The sequence below is a fragment of the Leucoraja erinacea genome, chromosome 8, assembly GCF_028641065.1.
Source record: "Leucoraja erinacea ecotype New England chromosome 8, Leri_hhj_1, whole genome shotgun sequence".
Classification (NCBI taxonomy): Eukaryota; Metazoa; Chordata; class Chondrichthyes; order Rajiformes; family Rajidae; genus Leucoraja; species Leucoraja erinaceus.
Genome location: NC_073384.1, coordinates 3,696,315 through 3,719,535, shown reverse-complemented (window position 1 = coordinate 3,719,535; position 23,221 = coordinate 3,696,315). Strand labels below are relative to the sequence as shown.

The 23,221-nt window shown below is 46.5% G+C and overlaps 1 protein-coding gene across 1 annotated transcript in view; it reads left to right on the top strand.

Annotated features, from left to right (window-relative positions):
- Positions 1 to 23,221, top strand: part of macrod2 (mono-ADP ribosylhydrolase 2) — a 1,271,393-nt gene that overhangs the window by 1,212,313 nt on the left and 35,859 nt on the right. The window contains exon 11 of the mRNA XM_055638840.1: positions 19,471 to 19,612. Coding sequence (XP_055494815.1) covers positions 19,471 to 19,612 — 142 coding nt within the window. The remainder of the gene's footprint in view (positions 1 to 19,470; positions 19,613 to 23,221) is intronic.

The following is a 23,221-nucleotide window of genomic DNA, read 5'->3' as shown; positions in this document are numbered from 1 at the left end:
TTTTCACCACCCTCTGCAAAGCCTTCCGGTCGGAGACAGAGCAGTTGCCATACCATACTGTGATGCAGTTGGTAAGGATGCTCTCGATGTAAACCAGCATCTGCGGTTCCTTCCTCCACACATAACTCAACTAATGAAAGAATTCCCGAAGCAGTTGCACAGCTAGCATTTTTAATAGAGTAAATTAGCATGGTATTTCATTTAAATTAATGGTTACAACTTGAACAACTTTCATTTCATAAGTACATTTGTCATAGGAGCGGAATTGTGCCATCGAGTCCACTCTGCAATTTAATCATGGCTGATCTATCTGTCCTTTCCAACCCCATTCTCTCTCTGCATTCTCCCCGTGACCCTTAGCACCATTACTCATTAAGAATCTGTCAATCTCCACTTTAAAAATACCCAATGACTTGGCCTCCAGAGCCCTCAGTGGCAATGAGTTCCACATCATTAACAACCCTCTGACTAAAGAAATTCCTGCTCATCTCCTTTGCAAAGGAATAAGAAAGAACTGCAGATGCAGGAAACATCGAAGGTAGACAAAAATGCTGGCGAAACTCAGCGGGTGAGGCAGCATCTATGGAGCGAAGGAATAGGTGACGTTTCAGGTCGAGACCCTTCCGGGTCTCGACCCGAAACGTCACCTATTCCTTCGCTCCATAGATGCTGCCTCACCCTTAAGGGTCTCGACCCGAAACGTCACCTATTCCTTCGCTCCATAAATGCTGCCTCAACCGTTGAGTTTCTCCAGCATTTTTGTCTACCTCCTTTCCAAAGGTATCTCCTTTCAATTCTGAGGCTGTGCCCTCTGGTCGTAGACTCTTCCACTTGTGGAAACATCCTTGTTAAGGGTTTGGACACGCTAGAGGCAGGAAATATGTTCCCGATGTTGGGGGAGCCCAGAACCAGGGGCCACAGTTTAAGAATAAGGGGTAAGCCATTTAGAACGGAGACGAGGAAACACTTTTTCTCACAAAGAGTGGTGAGTCTGTGCTTCGGAGGGAGGTGGAGGCAGTTTCTCTGGATGCTTTCAAGAGTGAGCTAGCTAGGGCTCTTAAAGATAGGGGAGTCAGGGGATATGGGGAGAAGGCAGGAACGGGGTACTGATTGGGGACGATCATCACATTGAATGGCGGTGGTGGCTCGAAGGGCCGAATAGCCGACTCCTGCACCTATTGTCTATTGTCTATCCTCTCCACATCCATTCTCTCTGTGCCTTTCACTATTCGGTAAGTTTCAAGGAGGCCCCCACACACCCGTCTAAACTCCAGTGAGTCCGGGCCCAGTGCCGACAAACGCTCATCGTACATTACTCCGATCAGTCTCAGGATCATTCTCGTAATCCTCCTCTGGACTCCCTCCAACACCAACACATCACTCCTCAGAAATGGGGCCCAAAGCTGCTCACAATACTCTAGATGTGGCCTTACAAAGCCTCAGCATTACATTGCCATTTCTATATTCTAATCCTCTCGAAATAAATGCTACCATTGTATTTACCTTCCTTACTACCGATTCAGATTGAAAATTAATCTTTTCTAGGTAGACCTTTCCACCATAAAGTGTTTGGACAGATTTTCTAAGTAACTCAAGAGACAATAGACAATAGGTGCAGGAGGAGGCCATTCGGCCCTTCGAGCCAGCACCGCCATTCAATGTGATCATGGCTGATCATCCCCAATCAGTACCCCGTTCCTGCCTTTTCCCCATATCCCCTGACTCCGCTATCTTTAAGAGCTCTATCCAGCTCTCTCTTGAAAGTATCCAGAGAACCTGCCTCCACCGCCCTCTGAGGCAGAGAATTACACACACCCACAACTCTCTGTGAGAAAAAGTGTTTACTCGTCTCTGTTCTAAATGGCTTACTCCTTACTCTTAAACTGTGGCCCCTGGTTCTGGACTCCCCCAACATCGGGAACATGTTACCTGCCTCTAGCATATCGTCTTCTTCTTGCGTATGGAAACCCTTAATAATCTTGTATGTTTCAATAAGATATCCTCTCATCCTTCTAAACTCCAGAGTATACAAGCCCAGCCGCTCCATTCTCTCAGCATATGACAGTCCTGCCATCCTGGGAATTAACCTTGTGAACCAATGCTGCACTCCCTCAATAGGAAGAATAACTCAATGCCAACCATGAAAGTTCTTATTTTAGAAACCTATTTCAACAAAAAGGAATATATTATACATATCAACAAAACTGGAGCCCGTGAAAAATGGAAAATAAAAATTACACTTGCGGGCCGGATGATTTCGGGTTAGGGGCCGGATTCGGCCCGTGGGCCGCAGGTTGCTGACCCCCCCCTTGACATCAGAGCCTCAGAATTAAAGGGCGTTTCGAGCCGAGACCCCTCTTTTCAGTTGTAAGATGCTGGTTTACTCCGAAGATAGACACAGAATTCCAAAGTGCACCTACCTATAGTTCATGGTCTTGAGAACACGGCATGCTATCAATGTTATCTCCATGTCTAAAGCAAGTTCTTTTAAAGGTTGTTCCCACACTCCAAAGACATGTCTCCGGGATTGTAGGCTAATTGGCTTCGGTAAACTTGCAAATTGCTCTTTTAGTTTAGTTTAGAGATACAGCTCGGAAACAGGCCCTTCGGCCCACCAAGCCCACACCGACCAGCGATCCCCGCATATTAACACTATCCTACACACACGAGGGACAATTTACACTTATACCAGGCTCATTAACCTACAAACCTGCAGGTGTCTGGAGTGTGGCAGGAAAACAAAGATCTCGGAGAAAACCCATGCTGGTCACGGGGTACAAACTCTGTGGTCGAGATCGAACCCGGGTCTCTGGCGCTGCAAGCCACCGCGCTGTAAGGCAGCTGTAACTCTACCGCTGCGCCACCGTGCCTTTCTTAGCGGGTGTCGGTCTAGCTGGTCGGCATGGACTCAGTGGGCCAAAGGGCCTGTGTCCGCACTGTATCTCTAAAACTGAAAAACTAGATCTTAAGAAGGTCATAAGGAATGGGAGAAGAATTAGACCATTCGACCCATCAAGTCTACTCTGCCATTCAATCACGGCTGATCTATCCCGCCCTCCTAACCCCATTCTCCTGCCTGCTCCCCATAACCTCTGACACCCGTACTAATCAAAGCCGACTCGGGGTTGCTGAACATCCCGCGGTCTAGGCATAAGCTCAGGGGTGACCGTGCCTTTGCTGTTGCAGCTCCTAGACTGTGGAACAGCATCCCCCTTCCCATCAGAACTGCCCCCTCCATCGACTCCTTTAAGTCGAGACTAAAAACCCATCTGTACTCCCAAGCCTTTCTTGACGTCCTCTGAGCGAGGGCTATATGTGTGTAGTTTGTTTGTTTATACTATTCTTATACAAATGTAAAGCACTTTGGCCAACGAGAGTTGTTTTTTAAATGTGCTATATAAATAAATGTGACTTGACGTAGAACTAGCCACTGACTTGGCCCTCCGGTGGCAAAGGATTCCGCAGATTCACAGAAGAGCAGCCTCTCTCCACCCATCCGCACACACTACTCCAGCCGCGGCGTACTCCCAGCCTTCCAGGAGTTAGTGTGCGGAAAATCTATCATTGAGCCTAAATTGCAGAACAGATTTTATGGACCTGCCACTTCTGTGGTGCAATGAACAAAAATTGTCAATTATCTACGGAAACAAAGGCTTCTGAGATGAGTGCACAAGGAACCTAGCCACGTATAAAATTACCTCCTGGAGGCCTATTATTTATTCTTAAGTTGCTAATATCAGGCTCGGCAATTGCCATCATCAATTTTCTGTTGGAGACAAGTCTTCTCAGCGTAGCTTTTAAACCCCATTATTGTTCATGGAACTCAGTCAAGCCTCATTGACAATATCATCTCTGGAGGACATGGATAGGTGATGTTTCAGGTCCGAACCCTTCCTCAGACTGAAGAAGGGTCCCGACCCGAAAACGTCACCTATCCACGTCCTCCAGATTTGCTGCCTGACCCGCTGAATTACTCCAGCCATTTGGCCCAATCAAGTCTACTCCGCCATTGAATTACTCCAGCACTTTGTTTTTTTAATCACCATCTGCAGTTCCGAGTGTCGACCCATCTCTAATGGAACCTGAAGGTAGACAAAAATGCTGGAGAAACTCAGCGGGTGAGGCAACATCTATGGAGCGAAGGCACAGGCGGCGTTTCGGGTCGAGACCCTTCTTCAGGTCTCGACCCGAAAAATCACCTATTCCTTCATTCCATAGATGTTGCCTCACCCGCTGCGTTTCTCCAGCATTTTTGTCTACCTTTGTTTTTTTCCAGCATCTGCGGTTCTTTCTTAAACATCTAATAGAGCCTGAGTTATTTTCTTGGGCAGCTTACAACCCAGCGGTATGAATTTTCATTTCTCTAACTGCAAGTAACCCTTGCACCCCTTCCCTCCCCCACCTTCGTCATCATACTAGTTACACTGTCATCCTGGTGAGTTTCACCACCTGCATTGTCGGCTTATGGGGAGAAGGCAGGAGAATGGGGTTAGGAGGGGGTTAATAGATCAGCCATGATTGAATGGCGGAGTAGACTTAATGGGCCGAATGGCCTAATTCTGCTCCTATTACTTATCACCTTATGACCTAAGGTATAACTCATGACCACCTAACCCGCAGCCGACAATGGACCATTGTAGGCTCCACCTTCCTTTGATAATCGTTGCACTGATGCAGTATAATGTGGATAAATGTGAGGTTATCCATTTTGGTGGCAAAAACGGGAAAGCAGACTATTACCTAAATGGTGGCCGATTGGGAAAGGGGGAGATGCAGTGAGACCTGGGTGTCATGGTACACCAGTCATTGAAGGTAGGCATGCAGGTGCAGCAGGCAGTGAAGAAAGCAAATGGTATGTTGGCTTTCATAGCAAGAGGATTTGAGTATAGGAGCAGGGAGGTTCTACTGCAGTTGTACAGGGTCTTGGTGAGACCACACCTGGAGTATTGCGTACAGTTTTGGTCTCCAAATCTGAGGAAGGATATTATTGCCATAGAGGGAGTGCAGAGAAGGTTCACCAGACTGATTCCTGGGATGTCAGGACTATCTTATGAAGAAAGACTGGATAGACTTGGTTTATACTCTCTAGAATTCAGGAGATTGAGAGGGGATCTTATAGAAACTTACAAAATTCTTAAGGGGTTGGACAGGCTAGATGCAGGAAGATTGTTCCCGATGTTGGGGAAGTCCAGGACAAGGGGTCACTGCTTAAGGATAAAGGGGAAATCCTTTAAAACCGAGATGAGAAGAACTTTGGTGGTGAATCTCTGGAAGTCTCTGCCACAGAGGGTAGTTGAGGCCAGTTCATTGACTATATTTAAGAGGGAGTTAGATGTGACCCTTGTGGCTAAGGGGATCAGGGGGTATGGAGAGAAGGCAGGTACGGGATACTGAGTTGGATGATCAGCCATGATCATATTGAATGGCGGTGCAGGCTCGAAGGGCCGAATGGCCTACTCCTGCACCTAATTTCAATGTTTCTATGTTTCTATGTTACGTGTTGCATATCTTTCATGTCGTTGTCACTTGCGGGTGGAGCACCAAGGCAAATTCCTTGTATGTGAATACTTGGCCAATAACTTATTCATTCATTCATCCATTCATCCATTCATTTCTTCATTCTACATCTCACTGTATCGTTTACACCTCTCGTTTCCCTTTCCCAAACCTCAGTCTGAAGTCGGGTCTCGACCCGAAACGTCACCTATTCCTTTCCTCCAGAGATGCTGCCTGAGTTATTCCAGCTCCTTGTGTCTATCTTTAATTTCCCACAGCCATGACTGATATAACAAAGTCAAGCAGAATGCTTTTGGAACAAGACATCAGCAAGTTACCACCCGCTGAGTTAAGGGGGACGTCATTTGTGCTTCATTTACGCCACATAATTTACACGACACGACACGTGCATCGTGACACACACGTGATGCGCGCATGGTGCGTGGTGATGTAGGCAGTGACGCACAGTCACGTGCGGCGCCCCAGGATTTTGGGATGTACAAAACCTTTGCGCGCCATCTGCAAATGACACGCAAATGATCTTTTATAAATGTTATACATTTCTATAGATGGCACATAGAACAAATCAATGAAAGATATGCAAAAAGCAACGATGATCAAGGATAGTTGGAGCCCACAATGGTCTATTGTTGGCTGTAGAATAGGTGGTGACAAGTTATGCAGACAGTGAAACTCCACAGGTCAACAGTGAAACTTTTGCATATCTTTCATTCGTTTCTCAGTGGGACAGGCCCTTTACTCCAGCATTTTGTGTCTATCTTCGGAGAAACCAGCATCTGCAGTTCCTACCTACACACTTCCTCTTTAAAAGTACAATGTGTCTGTACTGTGATTCTACCTTTAATTGACAGAATTCCTTGCATCCGCCTTATCCTGTTTTCCAGAGGGATTAGAACCCACTGATTAATGACCGACCCTGATAGTTTTCAGGAAGCAAGCAATCCTCCAGAGTCATCCCCTCAAATAAATAATTTGCTCAGAATCTTTGAACAAACGTTGGCATGGAGATCTTCAATACATCTGAAGATTGTTCGAATGTCAAATCCACTTGTGTTGAATAGTGTGTAGGAAGGAACTGCAGAGGCTGTTTTAAACCAAAGATAGACACAAAATGCTGGAGTAACTCAGCGGGTCAGGCAGCATCGCTGAAGAAAAGGAATGGGTGACGTTTCGGGTCGAGACCCTTCTTCAGACTGAGAGTCAGGGGAGAGGGGAATGAGGGATATAACATAGAAACATAGAAAATAGGTGCAAGAGGGGGCCATTTGGCCCTTCGAGCCAGCACCGCTATTCATTGTGATCATGGCTGATCATCCACAATCAGTAACCCGTGCCTGCCTTCTCCCCATTTCCCTTGATTCCGCTAGTCCCTAGAGCTCTAACTCACTTTTAAATTGATCCAGTGATTTGGCCTCCACTGCCTTCTGCGGCAAAGAAATCCACAAATTCACAACTCTCTGGGTGAAAAGGTTTTTTTCTCATCTCCGTCTTAAATGGCCTTCCCTTTATTCTTAGACTGTGGCCCCCTGGTTCTGGACTCCCCCAACATTGGGAACATTTTTCCTGCATCTAGCTTGTCCAGATCTTTTATAAATGTTATACATTTCTATGGATGGCACATAGAACAAATCAATGAAAGATATGCAAAAAGCAACGATGATCAAGGATAGTTGGAGCCCACAATGGTCTATTGTTGGCTGTGGAATAGGTGGTGACAAGTTATGCAGACAGTGAAACTCCACTGGTCAACAGTGAAACTTTTGCATATCTTTCATTCCTTTCTCAGTGCCGTCTATATCTCTCGTTTCTCCACAGATGCTGCCTGACCCACTGAGTCTTTGGTGTCTATCTTTGGTTTAAACCAGCACCTGCAGTTCCATGCTTCACATGTCGGACAGAATATCTCATTTCAAATGACAACTGCATTCCCTCCCTCACCACCCCTCCCCCACCCTAGCCATCCTGCCAGTTCCACTGTTTGCAGCCACCTCTCCCTTTTGTTATCACCTCTTCCACATCCAACAGTGGACCATTGTGGGCTCCACAATTTCTCAGTCATCGGTGCCGGCTCTGATTTGTTCTGGACTTTTCCACACCTCTAGTTTCCCTCTCCGCAGACTCAGTCTGAAGAAGGGTCTCGACCCGAAACGTCACCGATTCCTTCTGTCCAGAGATGCTGCCCATCCCACCGAGTAAAGGGGCCGTCCCACTTTCACGACCTAATTCACGACCTCTGCTGAGTTTGCCCTTGACTCGTACTCGCAGCATGGTCGTCACGAGGTCATAGGAGGTCGTAGCAGGCCGTGATGCCAGTTGTAGGGACTCATGACATCAAGTAGGCCGAGGCGCGTTTTTTTCTAGCCTGATGAAAAATGTCCACGAGTAAAAAAGGTCACGAATTAGGTGGTGAAAGTGGGACAGGACTTTACTCCTGCATTTTGTGTCTATCTTTGGTGTAAACCAGTATCGGCAGTACTTTTCTACGCATGAATAATCATTAAATGGTGTCCAATACATTTGATTCTAGGGCTTTACAGACAGACCTTTGCTCTTGAAATAAACCAAATGCTAACAGTAAATATCTTTTTTCCTTCAATGGTGTTTAGAAAATCTATCTTGAAGCCACATGATGCCAAGCAAAATAGGTTTATTTTATAATGTAAAGACAATGGCAGTGCTGGATGAGGCATGATAGTTTTGGTTCAATAGACAATAGACAATAGGTGCAGGAGTAGGCCATTCGGCCCTTCGAGCCAGCACCGCCATTGTGTGATCATGGCTGATCATCCCCAATCAGTACCCCGTCCTGCCTTCCCCATTCCCCTGACTCCACTATCTCCCTATCTAGCTATCTCCCTGAACTCTCCACCGCTATCTGTAGAGACGACAGATAGCACATCTTGGAGAAAAAGAGTTCGGCTCTCCGTTCTAAATGGTAGCCGGTTCAAATCCCTGCTTGGAGTGCATCGGGAACTGTTTCCCGCTCTTGTGTCCTTGGGCAAGACATCTTCATGTTTCCCAGGTTTGTTCAGCTGACTTTGAAAATGGCCAAAATGTTACGGCGTCTCTTGCGCGGGCAATACCGCGACGCCCTTTCTCTCCTCCCACAAAAATGGGAGATGCTCAACCTGAATCGTCATCATTTCGTTGTGCTGCTCTGTACTGTACGATTTGACAGTAGTTTAAGACAATAAGCCATTGAATCATTTCATTTTTTTTTTTTTTTTTTAAGAGGCCTATCTAGCTCTCTCAGAGAACCTGCCTCCACTGCCCTCTAAGGCAGAGAATTCCACGGACTCACCACTATCTTGGAGAAAAAGTGTTTCCTCGTCTCCGTTCTAAATGGCTTACTCCTTATTCTTAAACTGTGGCCCCTGGTTCTGGACTCCCCCAACATCGGGAATATGTTTCCCGCTCTAGCGTGTCCAAACCCTTAACAATCTTATATGTTTCAATGTTCCTATGTAAGGTTTGTTCAGCTTGACTTTGAAAATGGTGCCAAAACATGGCGTCTCTTGCATGCGGGTTCAATGTCTGCATCCCCTCTCTCTCCATCCCACAAAAATGTGAAGAAGGTTCTCAACCCGAATCGTCATCTATTTCCTTTCTCCAGAGATGCTGCACAACCCGCTGAGTTGCTCCAATTTTTTATGTCTATCTTCGATTTAAACCAGTAGTTTAAGAATCAGGAGTAAGCCATTTAGAACGGAGATGAGGAAACACTTTTTCACACAGAGAGTTGTGAGTCTGTGGAATTCTCTGCCTCAGAGGGCGGTGGAGGCAGGTTCTCTGGATGCTTTCAAGACAGAGCTAGATAGGGCTCCTAAAGATAGCGGAGTCAGGGGATGTGGGGAGGATGGCAGGAACGGGGTACTGATTGGGGATGATCAGCCATGATCACATTGAATGGCGGTGCTGGTTCGAAGGGCCGAATGGCCTACTCCTGCACCTATTGTCTATTGTCTATTGTCTATCAGCCATGATCACATTGAATGGCAGTGGGAATGAAGGGGAGAAGGCAGGGGAATGGGATTGAGAGGGAAAGATAGATCAGCCATGAATGAATGGCGCAGAGCACTTGATGGGCCGAATGGTCTACATCTGCTCCTGTGACTTATGAAATTATGAAGTAGGGGATCTTGGAGATGTGGTACTCAGTGGGACCAGCTTAGCATGCTCGTACAATGGGGGTTTACCTATTTCATTTCTGACATCTTGGTTCTGTAGAAGCCAATTTCATAATCCCTTTGTCAACTTGAAGGAACAAAATTGAGATCATAACTTCAGCTCATAAACCTGTGTCTGCATGCTTCCCAACTCCCAGGCAGGTTGGCTGATCTTAAAGTCATTGCATATTCAATTAGAATTTAATAATGGAACCACCAAATTTCACTTGACTTTAAGACCTTGACATTATTATGCTGCAAATTCATATAAATGGACATGAATTCTATCTTGGCTGAAGCCCTTATCAATTCAGTGGTGGGAGTTGGAAGAAGTGGAGAGGCCGATGGGTGCAAGTTGAGGGGAGGTTGATTGGCAGATACAAGGAACAGAAATGAAAATAATTATACACAGCTCGGTTTGGGAGCTTCCAAACCACTGCTGCATGAATCAGCCCGATAAGCCAAACTCCCTTATTCACACAGATATTGCCTCGGCAAGGCCAGCAGCATCATCAAAGGAAACGCAACGAAAGGGCAAATCAGATCAGGCCAAAGGTGCCACATGGAAAATGCACACCTCCACAGGACGGAACATCAATTGTGTTATCAGCCCGATCCAAGAAGCAAATGTCACCTTATGTGGCTAGTTTCGATTAGTTTTGTTTAGAGGTACAGCATGGAAACAGGCCCTTCGGCCCACCGGGTCCGCACCAACCAGCGATCTTCCAGTGCACACTGACATTGGTGACCCCCGGACTACACAGAATTTTCTTTACATTTAGAAACAAAATAGGTGCAGGAGGAGCCACATTCAACCTACAAACCTGGATCGCCTTTGGATTGTGATCAAGGCTGATCGTCCCCAAAATAAAGATGCCTGAGAAAACCCATGCTTAGGTCAATAGAAATAGAAGCTGTACTAAAAACTCCCGTACAGACATCTGCACCCGTAAATGGGGATCGAACCAGGTCTTTCTGCTTACCCTTTAAGAATAAGCGCTGCATTTCGGAGACATTCACACTTTTCTCACAGAGAGTGGTGAGTCGGTGGAATTCTCTGCCTCAGAGGGCGATGGAGGCCGGTTTGCTGGACTACTTGCAAGAGAGATCTAGATAGGGCTCTTAAAGATAGCGGAGTCAGGAGATATGGGGAGAAGGCAGGAACGGGGTGCTGATTGGGGATGATCAGCCATGATCACATTGAATGGCGGTGCTGGCTCGAAGGGCCGAATGGCCTGCTCCTGCACCTATTGTCTATTGCCAGTGGAGTTCGCATTAGGATTTTGTCTAGGAGCTCCGGTTTCCTGCCACAACCCTACGACGTGCAGGTTTGTAGGTTAATTGCCCCTATTGTCTATTGCTGACTGGTTAGCATGCGACAAAAAGTCTTTCACTGTACCTCGGTGCACGTGACAATAAACTAAACTGGAACTGATGTCCGGGGGATGTGGGAGGAAGCTGGAGCAGATGCTGGCTGGCCCATTGTGATCCCAGCACATTGTGCTTTGCTGACGAATCTAGCTCTGCAGCCTCTTGTGTCTCTATATCGTTTTCTGGGTCCAGATGCAGACAGGGCGAGAAGCTTTCAGAGAATGCATGAAGTCTGCAAGACAAGCGTCAGGAGAGTTTCATTGTTATCGGCACTGACAATGGAACGATGAAATTCTTGCTGGCAGCAGCATAACAGGTCTATAAACACAATGATACTCATGGGGAACATAATAAACAAAACAAAAATATTCAGTGAATAAAAATTTTCAAAAGGCAATATTTCAATAATTATGTGTAAACGCAGTCTACCTGAGGGTGGCTAAGGACTTGTTGCATCAAAGGGAACATGGAGACTTATACAGGTGGTGTGTGGTGTTGTTTTAATTAAAAAATGATTATTGTCTATGTCAAAGCCAATGAACCAACAAACCTGTCCGACTTTGGGGTGTGGGAGGACATCGAAGATCTCGGAGAAAGCCCACACAGATCACGGGGAGAATGTGCAAACTCCGTGCAGACAAGGATTCGATCTCCGTAATCAGGATCAAACCCGGGTCTCTGGCGCTAGATCGACCGCTACGCCACCCTGCCGCCCGGAAATGTTCCGCCGATTCTGGACAATCGTACAATTTCCAAGAGATCTTTGCCGTGCGGCACAGTGGCGCAAGCGGTAGAGTTGCTGCCTTACAGCGCCAGAGACCCAGGTTCGATCCTGACCACGGCTGCTGTCTCTAATGCCCCTGTCCCACTTAGGAAACCTGAGCGGAAACCTCTGGAGACTTTGCGCCCCACCCAAGGTGTCCGTGCGGTTCCCGGAGGTTTTTGTCAGTCCCCCCTACCTGCTTCCACTACCTGCAACCTCCGGCAACCACCTGCAACCTCCGGGAACCGCACGGAAACCTTGGGTGGGGCGCAAAGTCTCCAGAGGTTTCCGTTCAGGTTTCTTAAGTGGGACGGGGGGATCGCTGGTCGGGGCGGACTCGGTGGGCGAAGGGCCTGTTTCCGCGGTGTATCTATAAACTAAACTAAATTAAAACTCCACAAAGGGGAGGGCCAACTTGGAATCCATGCAGAGGGAGACTGTTATCCCTTCCACCACTCCTTGCTACATGCAACTGAGCCATCGTGGCAACTACTAGAGCAGTCCTGAACTACCACCTACTTCATTGGAGACCCTTTGATTCTCTCTGACCGGACTTTATCTTGCACGAAACGCTATTCCCATTCGTCCCTTTATCCTGTGTCTGTACGCCGTGTACGGCTCGATTGGAATCACACCCAAACTTACTTTATTAGCCAAGTATGTTTTGCAACATACGAGGAATTTCATTTGCCAAATCGGTCATACTAATAAAAAGCAACAGAACACACAAAACAATACAATAACAATACAAATTTATTATCATTTGAGCCCCAGTGAGACTCAAACGAAATGTTGTTTCCACAGCCATACAAACAAAGACACTGTCTTACAGACATACACATAATTAAATTCACACAAACATCCATCACAGTGAAGCCACTGTGATGGAAGGCAAGTCTTTTCTCTCCCCTGTTCTCCGTGTCTCTCCCGATGTCCAAGCCCCAGGCGGGCGATGATGAGTCCCACGGCCATTTTAGGCCGCGCGGGGCGATTTACGGCCCCGCTCCCGGTCTGAAAGTCCAAGGTTGGAACCCCCACGGGCGATGGTGAGTCCCACGGCCATGAAGCCGTGCCGGGTGATGTACTGTCCCGGTCCGGGTTGTTCCAACCCCGTGACACCGGCTGGAGAAGTCGCGTTGCGGGAGCTCCGGGAAGCGGTCTCTCTCTCTCTCCTCCCAGACCCGCGAGCTCCCGATGTCGCGGTCCACCGGACCTGCGGCTGCGGCTGCGTTGCTGGAGCCTCCGAGCCCCAGGAGTCGAGCCGCAGCAGCGAGTCACCGCCGCTCCCCACGCTCCGAGGCCGGCCACCCCCGACGATGGTGAGTCCGCAGATCCGCAGCTCCGCAGTCTCCCGAGCCCCCGGGTCGTTCAGGCTGGAGGCCGCTCCACGGTGCTAGGCCCCAACGACAGCCGAGACCCGACAGGGAAAAAGTCGGGTCTCCCGGACAGGGAAGAGATTTAAACAGTTTCCCCCTCCCCCCCCCCCCCGCCCCCCACATTTACACATTTAAAAATACTATTAAAAAACAGCAAACACTACATTTAACTAGACAAAAAATAAAAAAAAGACAGACAGGCTGTAGGGGCCGCTGCAACGGGTGAGTCGCGCCGCCAGTCCACCACAGTGACTCCTCCACATTCCTCACTGTGATGGAAGGCGAAAAAAAGTTAAATCTCTTCCCTTCTTTGTTCTCCCACGGTCGTGGGCCTTGAGCCTTCTGTTGACGGGTCGATCTTACTACCGTGGCCGGTGGCGGGCACCTTCGTCGGGGCGATCAAGCTCCTGCATCGGGGGGGGGGGGGGAATCTCAGCTCCCCCGCGCCGGGCGATCTGTGTAGCCTTTCTGCTGACTGGTTGGCAGGCCTCGGAAGCTTTTCACTATGCCTCGGCACACGTGACAATGAACTGAACCCAACTCAAAACCAAACGCGACTGAGTCCAGTTCCGTGAATTTGCTCTGACGCTCTGCGTTTTAAAAAAATTATTCCTCATTTACCTCAGTAAAATGAACCGCCGGTGGACGATGTTAATAAACATAGCATCACATTTTTATCTGTGTCCATCAAGTTGCCTGCGTTTGCACTCACACTCACACAGAGTGCAAATTAGACAGCGTCTGGAATGATGTAAGTACAAGGTACAAATTAACAAACACCACACAGGTAAGATAAATATAATGAATCTGGCTGATGCTGTCAGCAAAAATACACCAATTAAAGGCAAACAAATTGGACTGGTGTCAACAATCCTCGAGCATCCCCTCTCTGCAGTTTCTCCACCAAGCCGAACATTCAGATCTGAACAATAGAAATTTATATAAGATAAGCAAAACCTTAATACGTTCCACGGCGTTTTCATGCATCTGATATAACCACACAGTGGGGGAGTCGAGGACCAGAGGCCACAACCTCAGAATAAAAGGACATATGATTAGGAAGGAGATGAGGAGGAATTTCTTTAGTCAGACGGTGGTGAATCTGTGGAATTCTTTGCCACAGAAGGCTGTGGAGGCCAAGTCTGTGGATGTTTTCAAGTGAGAGTTAGGTATAGCTCTTAGAGTTAAGGGGAAAAACAGGAACGGGGCACTGATTAGGCTGTGGAGGCCAAATCAATGGATGTTTTTAAGGCAGAGATTTTCAGTACAGGTGTCAGGGGCTATGGGGAGAAGGCAGGAGAATGGGGTTGAGAGGGAAATATAGATCAGCCATGATTGAATGGCAGATTAGACTTGATGGGACAACTGGCCTAATTCTGCTCAACTTAGAACTTATAATAGAGACAATAGACAATAGACAATAGGTGCAGGAGTAGGTAATTCGGCCCTTTGAGCCAGCACTGCCATTCAATGTGATCATGGCTGATCTTCCACAATCAGTACCCCGTTCCTGCCTTCTCTCCATATCCCCTGACTCCGCTATCTTTAAGAGCTCTATCTAACTTTCTCTTGAAAGCATCCACAGAGCCGGTCTCCACCGCCCTCTGAGGCAGAGAATTCCACAGACTCACAGGTCTCTGGGTGAAAAAGTTTTTCCTCGTCTCCGTTCAAAATAGCTTACCCCTTATTTTTAAACTGTGGCCGCTGTTTCTGGACTGCCCCAACATCGGGAACATGTTTCCTGCCTCTAGCGTGTCCAAACCCTTTAATGATCTTATATGTTTCAATAAGATCCCTTCTCGTCCTTCTAAACTCCAGGCTTGGACGCTGCATGTGGATCTCAGGCGCTGTCGGTGTGGAGTTTGCACGTTCTTCCTGTGACTGCGTGCGTTAGCTCTGGTTTCCTCACACACCCCAAGAATATGCAGGTTTGCAGGTTAATTGGTGCCTGTAAATTGCCCCAGGCGAACAAACCAACCTCCCTTCCATTGACCCCATCTACACCTCACGCTGCCTCGGCAAGACCAGCAGCATAATCAAGGACCAGACGCACCCCGGCCACTCCCTCTTCTCCCCTCTCCCATCAGGCAAGAGGTACAGGAGCGTGAAAACGCACACCTCCAGATTCAGGGACATTTTCTTCCCAGCTGTTATCAGGCAACTGACCCATCCTCTCACCAGCGAGAGAGCAGCCCTGACCTCCCATCTATCTCATTGGAGACCTTCAAACTATTTTTAATCAGACTTTGCTGGACTTTATCTTGCACTAAACGTTATTCCCTTTATCCTGCATCAGTACACTGTGGGCGGCTAGATTGTAATCAGGTACAATCTTCTCGCTGACTGGATAGCACGCAACAAAAAAGCTTTTCACTGTACCTCGGTACACGTGTCAATAATAATAAGCTAAACTAAACTAGTGTGATTGAAGGCTGGCGTGAACTTGATGGGCTGAAGGGCCTGTTTCCATACTGTGCCGTTTGATCAATCAATTCACAGTTGGGTTTACTGCTAATGGTGTTGTGCCTTTATGGGAAGTCACAGTTTGTGCAAATCTCTAACCCATCTTTGTCATCGACACCATGTGGAGCATCACTGGCTGCTGTTCTATCTGCTGTTCGAGGTGTGGACTCCCATATATCGGCGAGACCAAGCGTGGACTGGGCGGTCATTTTGCTGAACACCTCCGCTCAGTCCACCTTAGTGATCTCCCATTTGCCAAACACTTTAACTCGCCCTCCCATTCCCACACTGACTGTTCTGTCCTGGGCCTCCCCCATTGTCAGAGTGAGGCCCAACGTAAATTGGAGGAACAGCACCTAATTTCCGCTTGGGCAGCTGACAGACTAAAGGTATTGATAACGTCAAGTAACCCTGGCATCCCCTCTCTCCTTCCCTCTCCGCCCCTCCCCCACCCTAGTTAGAAACATAGAAACATAGAAATTAGGTGCAGGAGTAGGCCATTCGGCCCTTCGAGCCTGCACCGCCATTCAATGTGATCATGGCTGATCATCCAACTCAATATCCCGTACCTGCCTTCTCTCCATACCCCCTGATCCCCTTAGCCACAAGGGCCACATCTAACTCCCTCTTAAATATAGCCAATGAACTGGCCTCAACTACCCTCTGTGGCAGAGAGTTCCAGAGATTCACCACTCTCTGTGTGAAAAATGTTCTTCTCATCTCGATAGTTGTCGGACTAGGCGTCCAGTTTAGTTCCACCGTCTGCATAACTCGTTATCACCCATTCCACAGCCAACAATGGACCATTGTGGGCTCCACATTTCTTTCATTATTGTTGCCTTTTGCATATCTTACATTAATTTCTCCTAATTTAGTTTTGTTTAGAGATACAGCTCGGAAACAGGCCCTTCAGCCCACCTGGATCCGTGCCGACCAGCGATCCCCGCACACTAACACCATCCTACACCCACCAGGGACTATTTTTACATTTACCAAGCCGATTAACCTACAAAACCTGTACGTATTTGGAGTGTGGGAGGAAACCGAAGATCTTGGAGAAAACTCACGCAGGTCCCGGGGAGAATGTACAAACTCCGTACAGACAGCACCCGTAGTTGGGATCGAACCCGGGTCTCCAGCGCTGCATTCGCTGTAAGGCAGCAACTCTACCGCTGCGCCACCGTGACCGCCCTTAAGTACCGTCTTTATCTCTCATTCTCCTGTCCCCCCCGACTCTCAGTCTGGAAGAAGGGTCTTGACCCGAAACGTCTCCTTTTCTCCAGAGATGCTGTCCAACCCGTTGAGTTACTCCAGCTTTTTGTGTTTGTCTTCAGTTTAAACCAGCATCTGCAGTTCCTCCCTACACTAGGTACACTAGTACAACAGGTAGTTCAAAGAGAAAAACACAAGAGTGCAGAATATAGTATTACGGTGTGTGTTGGATGGAACTGCAGATGCTGGTTTAAACAGAAGATAGACACATAGACACTGCAGATGCTGGGAGTAACTCAGCGGGACAGGCAACATCTCTGGAGAGAAGGAATAGGCAACGTTTCAGGTGGAGACCTCTCCACCTGAAACGTCACTGATTCCTTTTCTCCAGAAATACTGTCTGATACTGTGGCCCCTGGTTCTGGGGGAGTCCAGAACCAGGGGCCACACACACAGTTTAAGAATAAGGGGTACGCCATTTAGAACAGAGATGAGGAAACACTTTTTCACCCAGAGAGTTGTGAGTCTGTGGAATTCTCTGCCTCAGAGGGCGGTGGAGGCAGGTTCTCTGGAAACTTTCAAGAGAGAACTAGATAGGGCTCTTAAATATAGCGGAGTCAGGGGATATGAGGAGAAGGCAAGAACGGGGTACTGATTGGGGATGATCACAGTGAATGGCGGTGCTGGCTTGAAGGGCCATACTCCTGCACTTATTGTCTATTGTCTATTGTCTATTATGCCTTTCAGCTACAGAAAAGTGCAGATTTTTAAAAAAGCGTTGAGGTTGGTTGGAAGATCGGGTCCGCAACTTAGCTTATAAGATAATACATCATATGTATATCTACGATTGTCACCCAGGCCTCCTCTGTGCATGTGAGGACTTGCTCTTTGAAAGCTCTATCCTCTCCACGGTGCAGTGGTTGCATAGAGACGAGTTGGCGTGCGTCTGTGCAAACGTTTGTCTGTGAAAGCATGCAGGTTGTCTCCATCTAAAAAAGACCAGCTGAACGGATTGCTGGCACAAAGAGCACACTCTTATTTGTAAGTCTTTACAAACACTGCCATTCACGTCCCCACAACTGTCAGCTATGATAAATGCTGCTGCCATTCCGACATATCTTCCTCATCAGAAGCACAATACCGAGAGAAAGCCAAGAAACCAATTATGGGACGTGGGCAGATAATGGTATATTGGATAGTTTCATCATGCACAATTATTCATATGTTGTATAAATTAGCCGGAAATAACATCAAAAAGTAAATTGGCACACTTGGATTTCATTAAACTATATTTATATTCAACTATTAGGTCCAGATTTGTTAAGTCCAAATGGAATGAAGGACTTGGTTATGGATTTTATACGGCTCATACATCAGAAAATATAAATCATCATTTGTTCACGACTTCTAATAACACATTGTGCATTTATCAGGACATTTAAATCACATGTTTCTCCAGGCAATGCATAACCATTCTTCATGTTTAAGAGCTTTTGTGCAGTGTTTTTATGGTGTTTTATTATATGTGTGAGTGACAGAACAGGCTGCTTTGCCTTATCAAGTAGCTCCGCTGTAGTAATCTTTGAAGTGTACACATCATAACCTCATAAGGTCATAAGTGATAGGAGCAGACTTAGGCCATTCGGCCCATCAAGTCTACTCCGCCATTCAATCAGGGCTTGATCTATCTCTCCCTCCCACCCCCATTGCCCTGCCTTCTCCCCATAACCTCTGACACCCGTACTAATCAAGAATCTATCTGTCTCTGCCTTAAATATATCCACTGACCTGGCCTCCACAGCCTTCTGTGGCAAAGAATTCCACAGATTCACCACCCTCTGACTAAAGAAATTCCTCCTCATCACCTTCCAAAAAAAAGTCTTCAAGAGTCAAGAGAGTTTTATTGTCATGTGTCCAAGATAGGAGATGTGTCCAACAGAATATGTAAACACAGTACATAACGGAAGATAAAAGTTCAGACCACTATAGACGCAATAAATAAACAGATATAGTGTAATCATAATAGCAGGCTGTTATAGTTCAGAGCTTATTTGATGTTGTGTTTAATAGCCTGATGGCTGTGGGGAAGAAGCTGTTCCTGAACCTGGATGTTACAGATTTCAGGCTCCTGTACCTTCTCCCCGATGGCAATGGTGAAATGAGTGTGTGACCAGGATGGTGTGGGTCTTTGATGATGTTGGCTGCCTTTTTTGAGGCAGCGACTGCGATAGATCCCTTCGATGGTGGGGGGAGATCAGAGCCGGTGATGGACTGGGCAGTGGTCACAACTTTCCGCAGTCTGAGGCCATGACCTCCAGTCCTAGACTCTCCCACTAGTGGAAACATCCTCTCTACAACCACTCTAACCAAGCCTTTCACTATTGTGTATGTTTTCGATGAGGTCCCGCCCTCACTCTTCTAAACTCCAGCGAGTGCAGGCCCAGTGCCGTCAATCGCTGGGCAGAAAATAACAGGAGATTGCCTGGAAGAGAGAAGGTGGTGAGTGATATAATGGATTCAATCAACTCGCTTCAATGGCAGGGAGGCATAAAGATCAAGGTTAGCATTGCTTTCAATCCTGCACTGTGTCCTTTCCTTGCAGATGATGAAGATCTAAATGCAAACTCCCCTTCTTCAAAGAAGTACGGCAATAAAGAATTGGTGGAAAAGAATGATGATAAGATTGAAGGTATGAGATATTTATTGAAGCAGGTAATAAATGGCCTATATTTGAACTTACAATTGTGAGTTAATGATTGTGAAGTCAGCTTTTTATTGGAAGAGTCAGGAAAGATGCATAGCTTTCTGCCGATCAATATGTGCGGAAGAATTTGGAATTGGTTATTTGATCTTGATGAGGTGTGTTCAATTCATAAAGTGCGGGCATTAATAATCTTCAAGTTGGCATTTGTTAATAGACAATAGACAATAGGTGCAGGAGTAGGCCATTCAGCCCTTCGAGCCAGCATCGCCATTCAATGTGATCATGGCTGATCATCCCCAATCAGTACCCCGTTTCTGCCTTCCCCCCATATCCCCTGACTTCGCTATTTTTAAGAGCCCTATCTAGCTCTCCTTGAAAGCATCCAGAGAACCTGCCTCCACCGCCCTCTGAGGCAGAGAATTCCACAGACTTACCACTCTCTGTGTGAAAAAGTGTTTCCTCGTCTCCGTTCTAAATAGCTTACTCTTTATTCTTAAACTGTGTGGCCCCTGGTTCTGGACTCCCCCAACACCGGGAACATGTTTCCTTCCTCTAGCGTGTGTCAAAACCCTTATCCATCTTATTTGTTTCTATGAGATCCCCTCTCAGCCTTCTAAACTCCAGAGTGTACAAGCCCAGCTGCTCCATTCTCTCAGCATATGACAGTCCCGCCATCCCGGGAATTAACCTTGTAAACCTACGCTGCACTCCCTCAATAGCAAGAATGTCCTTCCTCAAATTAATAACAGGTGTTTTCAAGATATTTCACCTGCGTGTAGCTCATAGGTTTAGTTTAGTTTAGTTCAGAGATACAGCGTGGAAACAGGCCCTTTGGCCCACCGAGTCCACACTGACCAGCGATCCTTGCACACTAACACTACTCTACACACGCTAGGGACAATTCTACATTTATACCAAGCCAGTTAACTTACAACCCCGTACGTCTTTGGATTGTGGGAAGAAACCAAAGTCAAGAACCAGGGGCCACAGTTTGAGAATAAGGGGTAAGCCATTTAGAACGGAGATGAGGAAAAAAATTTTCACCCAGAGACCTGTGAGTCTGTGGAATTCTCTGCCTCAGAGGGCGGTGGAGACCGATTCTCTGGATGCTTTCAAGAGATAGTTGGATAGGGCTCTTAAAGATAGCAGGGTCTACTATTATATTTGGAATAATAGTAGAAGATATCAATTTAAATAAAGGCCAAGACGTTTTTTTTAATTATGGGTTAATAATTGGAAAGAAATTGATACTTAAATTTTGGAAAAATACAACCACACCAACTGTTAAAATGTGGATTAGGAATATGACGGACATAGCACGCCTTGAAGAAATGAGACTCCGACTAATAGATAAATATGACCAATTCTTAAGGAGTTGGTCTTCTTTCATCGACTTTTTGGAATCATGTGATGCAGCGGTACCGTAAAGATTGCTGATTTCAGTTCATGACGCGGATAGATCTACATCTCCGAATAAAGATTTGAAAATTTCTCTTTTAAGGGGCCTTCTCTTCTATTTCTACTTTCCACTTTTTCTTTTTTTTTTATATATACACACTTCACGTTTTTCTATTCTCTACCATCTATTTTTCCTCTTTTTCCCCTTTCTATTGTTTTCTTTTTCTTGTCTTGCTTACTTCCTTCTCAAAACATAAAACTAGAGGTTGTACATAGAATGGATTACGGTATGACATAGTTGGCACCTAAAATTAAGTTCCACTGTACTGTTTTGTGATGTATTAACTTCTAATAAAATAAAAAAAAAAAAAAAAAAAAAAAGATAGCAGGGCCAAGGGATATGGGGAGAAGGCAGGAATGGGGTACTGATTGGGGATGATCAGCCATGATCACATTGAATGGTGGTGCTGGCTCAAAGGGCCGATAGGCCTACTCCTGCACCTATTTTCTATTGTCTATTGTCTATTGTCTATTGTCTATTGTCTATTGTCCATCTTGGAGAAAACCCACACAGGTCACAGGGAGAATAGAAACATAGAAATTAGGTGCTGGAGTAGGCCATTCGGCCCTTCGAGCCTGCACCGCCATTCAATATGATCATGGCTGATCATCCAACTCAGTATCCCGTACCTGCCTTCTCTCCATACCCCCTGATCCCCTTAGTCACAAGGGCCACATCTAACTCCCTCATAAACATAGCCAATGAACTGGCCTCGACTACCCTCTGCGGCAGAGAGTTCCAGAGACTCACCACTCTCTGTGTGAAAAAAGTTCTTCTCGTCTCGGTTTTAAAGGATTTCCCCCTTATCCTTAAGCTGTGACCCCTTGTCCTGGACTTCCCCAACATCGGGAGCATGTACATGTACAAACTCCATACAGACAGCATCAATTAGGATTCTAGAACTTCTCATTATGCAAGGAAACTTACAAAACATTTGAGAGAATATTAAAGATAAATCAGGAAGGAACTGCAAATGCTGGTTGAAACCGAAGATAGACACAAATAAGCTGCAGTAACTCAGCGGGACAGGCAGCATCTCTGGAGAGAAGGAACAGGTGACTCCGGGTGCTCCAGTTTCTTCCGACATCCCAGAGACGTGCGGGTTTCTAGGTCAATCGCCCCTCTGTGAATTACCCCTAGTGTGTAAGGAGTGGATGAGAAAGTGGGAAAGCATATTACTAGTGTGAACGGGTGATCGATGGTCGGCATGGACTCGGTGGGCCGAAGGGCCTGTTTCCATGCTGTATCTCTAAACCAAGCTAAACATGTCAAGAAATGAATTTGTGTCTGTTCTTTATTGAGATTGAATATTATCTGTCGCAATGAATTCTCATTCTATTTATTTTTCGATGTTATTAGAGATGATTCTGAACACTGTCACTGGTTTTGCTCAAACTGTGATGATATTATGCAAGAAAAATGGGTGATTACATTTGGGTTTTGCAGAAATGTGTATCTTGCTGGCTACACAGTATTGAGCATAAAATAAATGTGATCTGAATAGACAATAAACAATAGGTGCAGGAATAGGCCATTCGGCCCTTCGAGCCAACACCGCCATTCAATGTGACCATGGCTGATCATCCCCAATCAGTACCCCGTTCCTGCCTTCTCCCCATATCCCCTGACTCCGCTATCTTTAAGAACCCCATCTAGCTCTCTCTTGAAAGTATCCTGAAAACCGGCCTCCACCGCCCTCTGAGGCAGAGAATTCCACAGACTTACCACTCTGTGTGAAAAAATGTTTGCTCGTCTCCATTCTAGATAGCTTACTCCTTATTCTTAAACTGTGTGGCCCCTGGTTCTGGACTCCCCCAACATCGGGAACATGCTTCCTGCCTTAATCGAGTCCAAACCCTTAATAATCTTATATGTTTCAATAAGACTCCCTCTCATCCTTTTAAATTACAGAGTATACAAGCCCAGCCACTCCATTCTCTCATCATATGACAGTCCCGCCATCCCGGGAATCAACCGTGCGAACCTACGCTGCACTCCCTCAATAGCAAGAATGTCCTTCCCTCAAATTAAGGAACCAAAACTACACGCCATGCGATGCAATTGTTGAAAATTCTCATTCTAACGAGTTTTCACACTCCTTCAAAACTTGCCTCTCCATATTATTAAATTCATTTCCAATCCTGACATTGTAAATGTAAATTTCCCCAGGTGTGTAGGGAGTGGATGAGA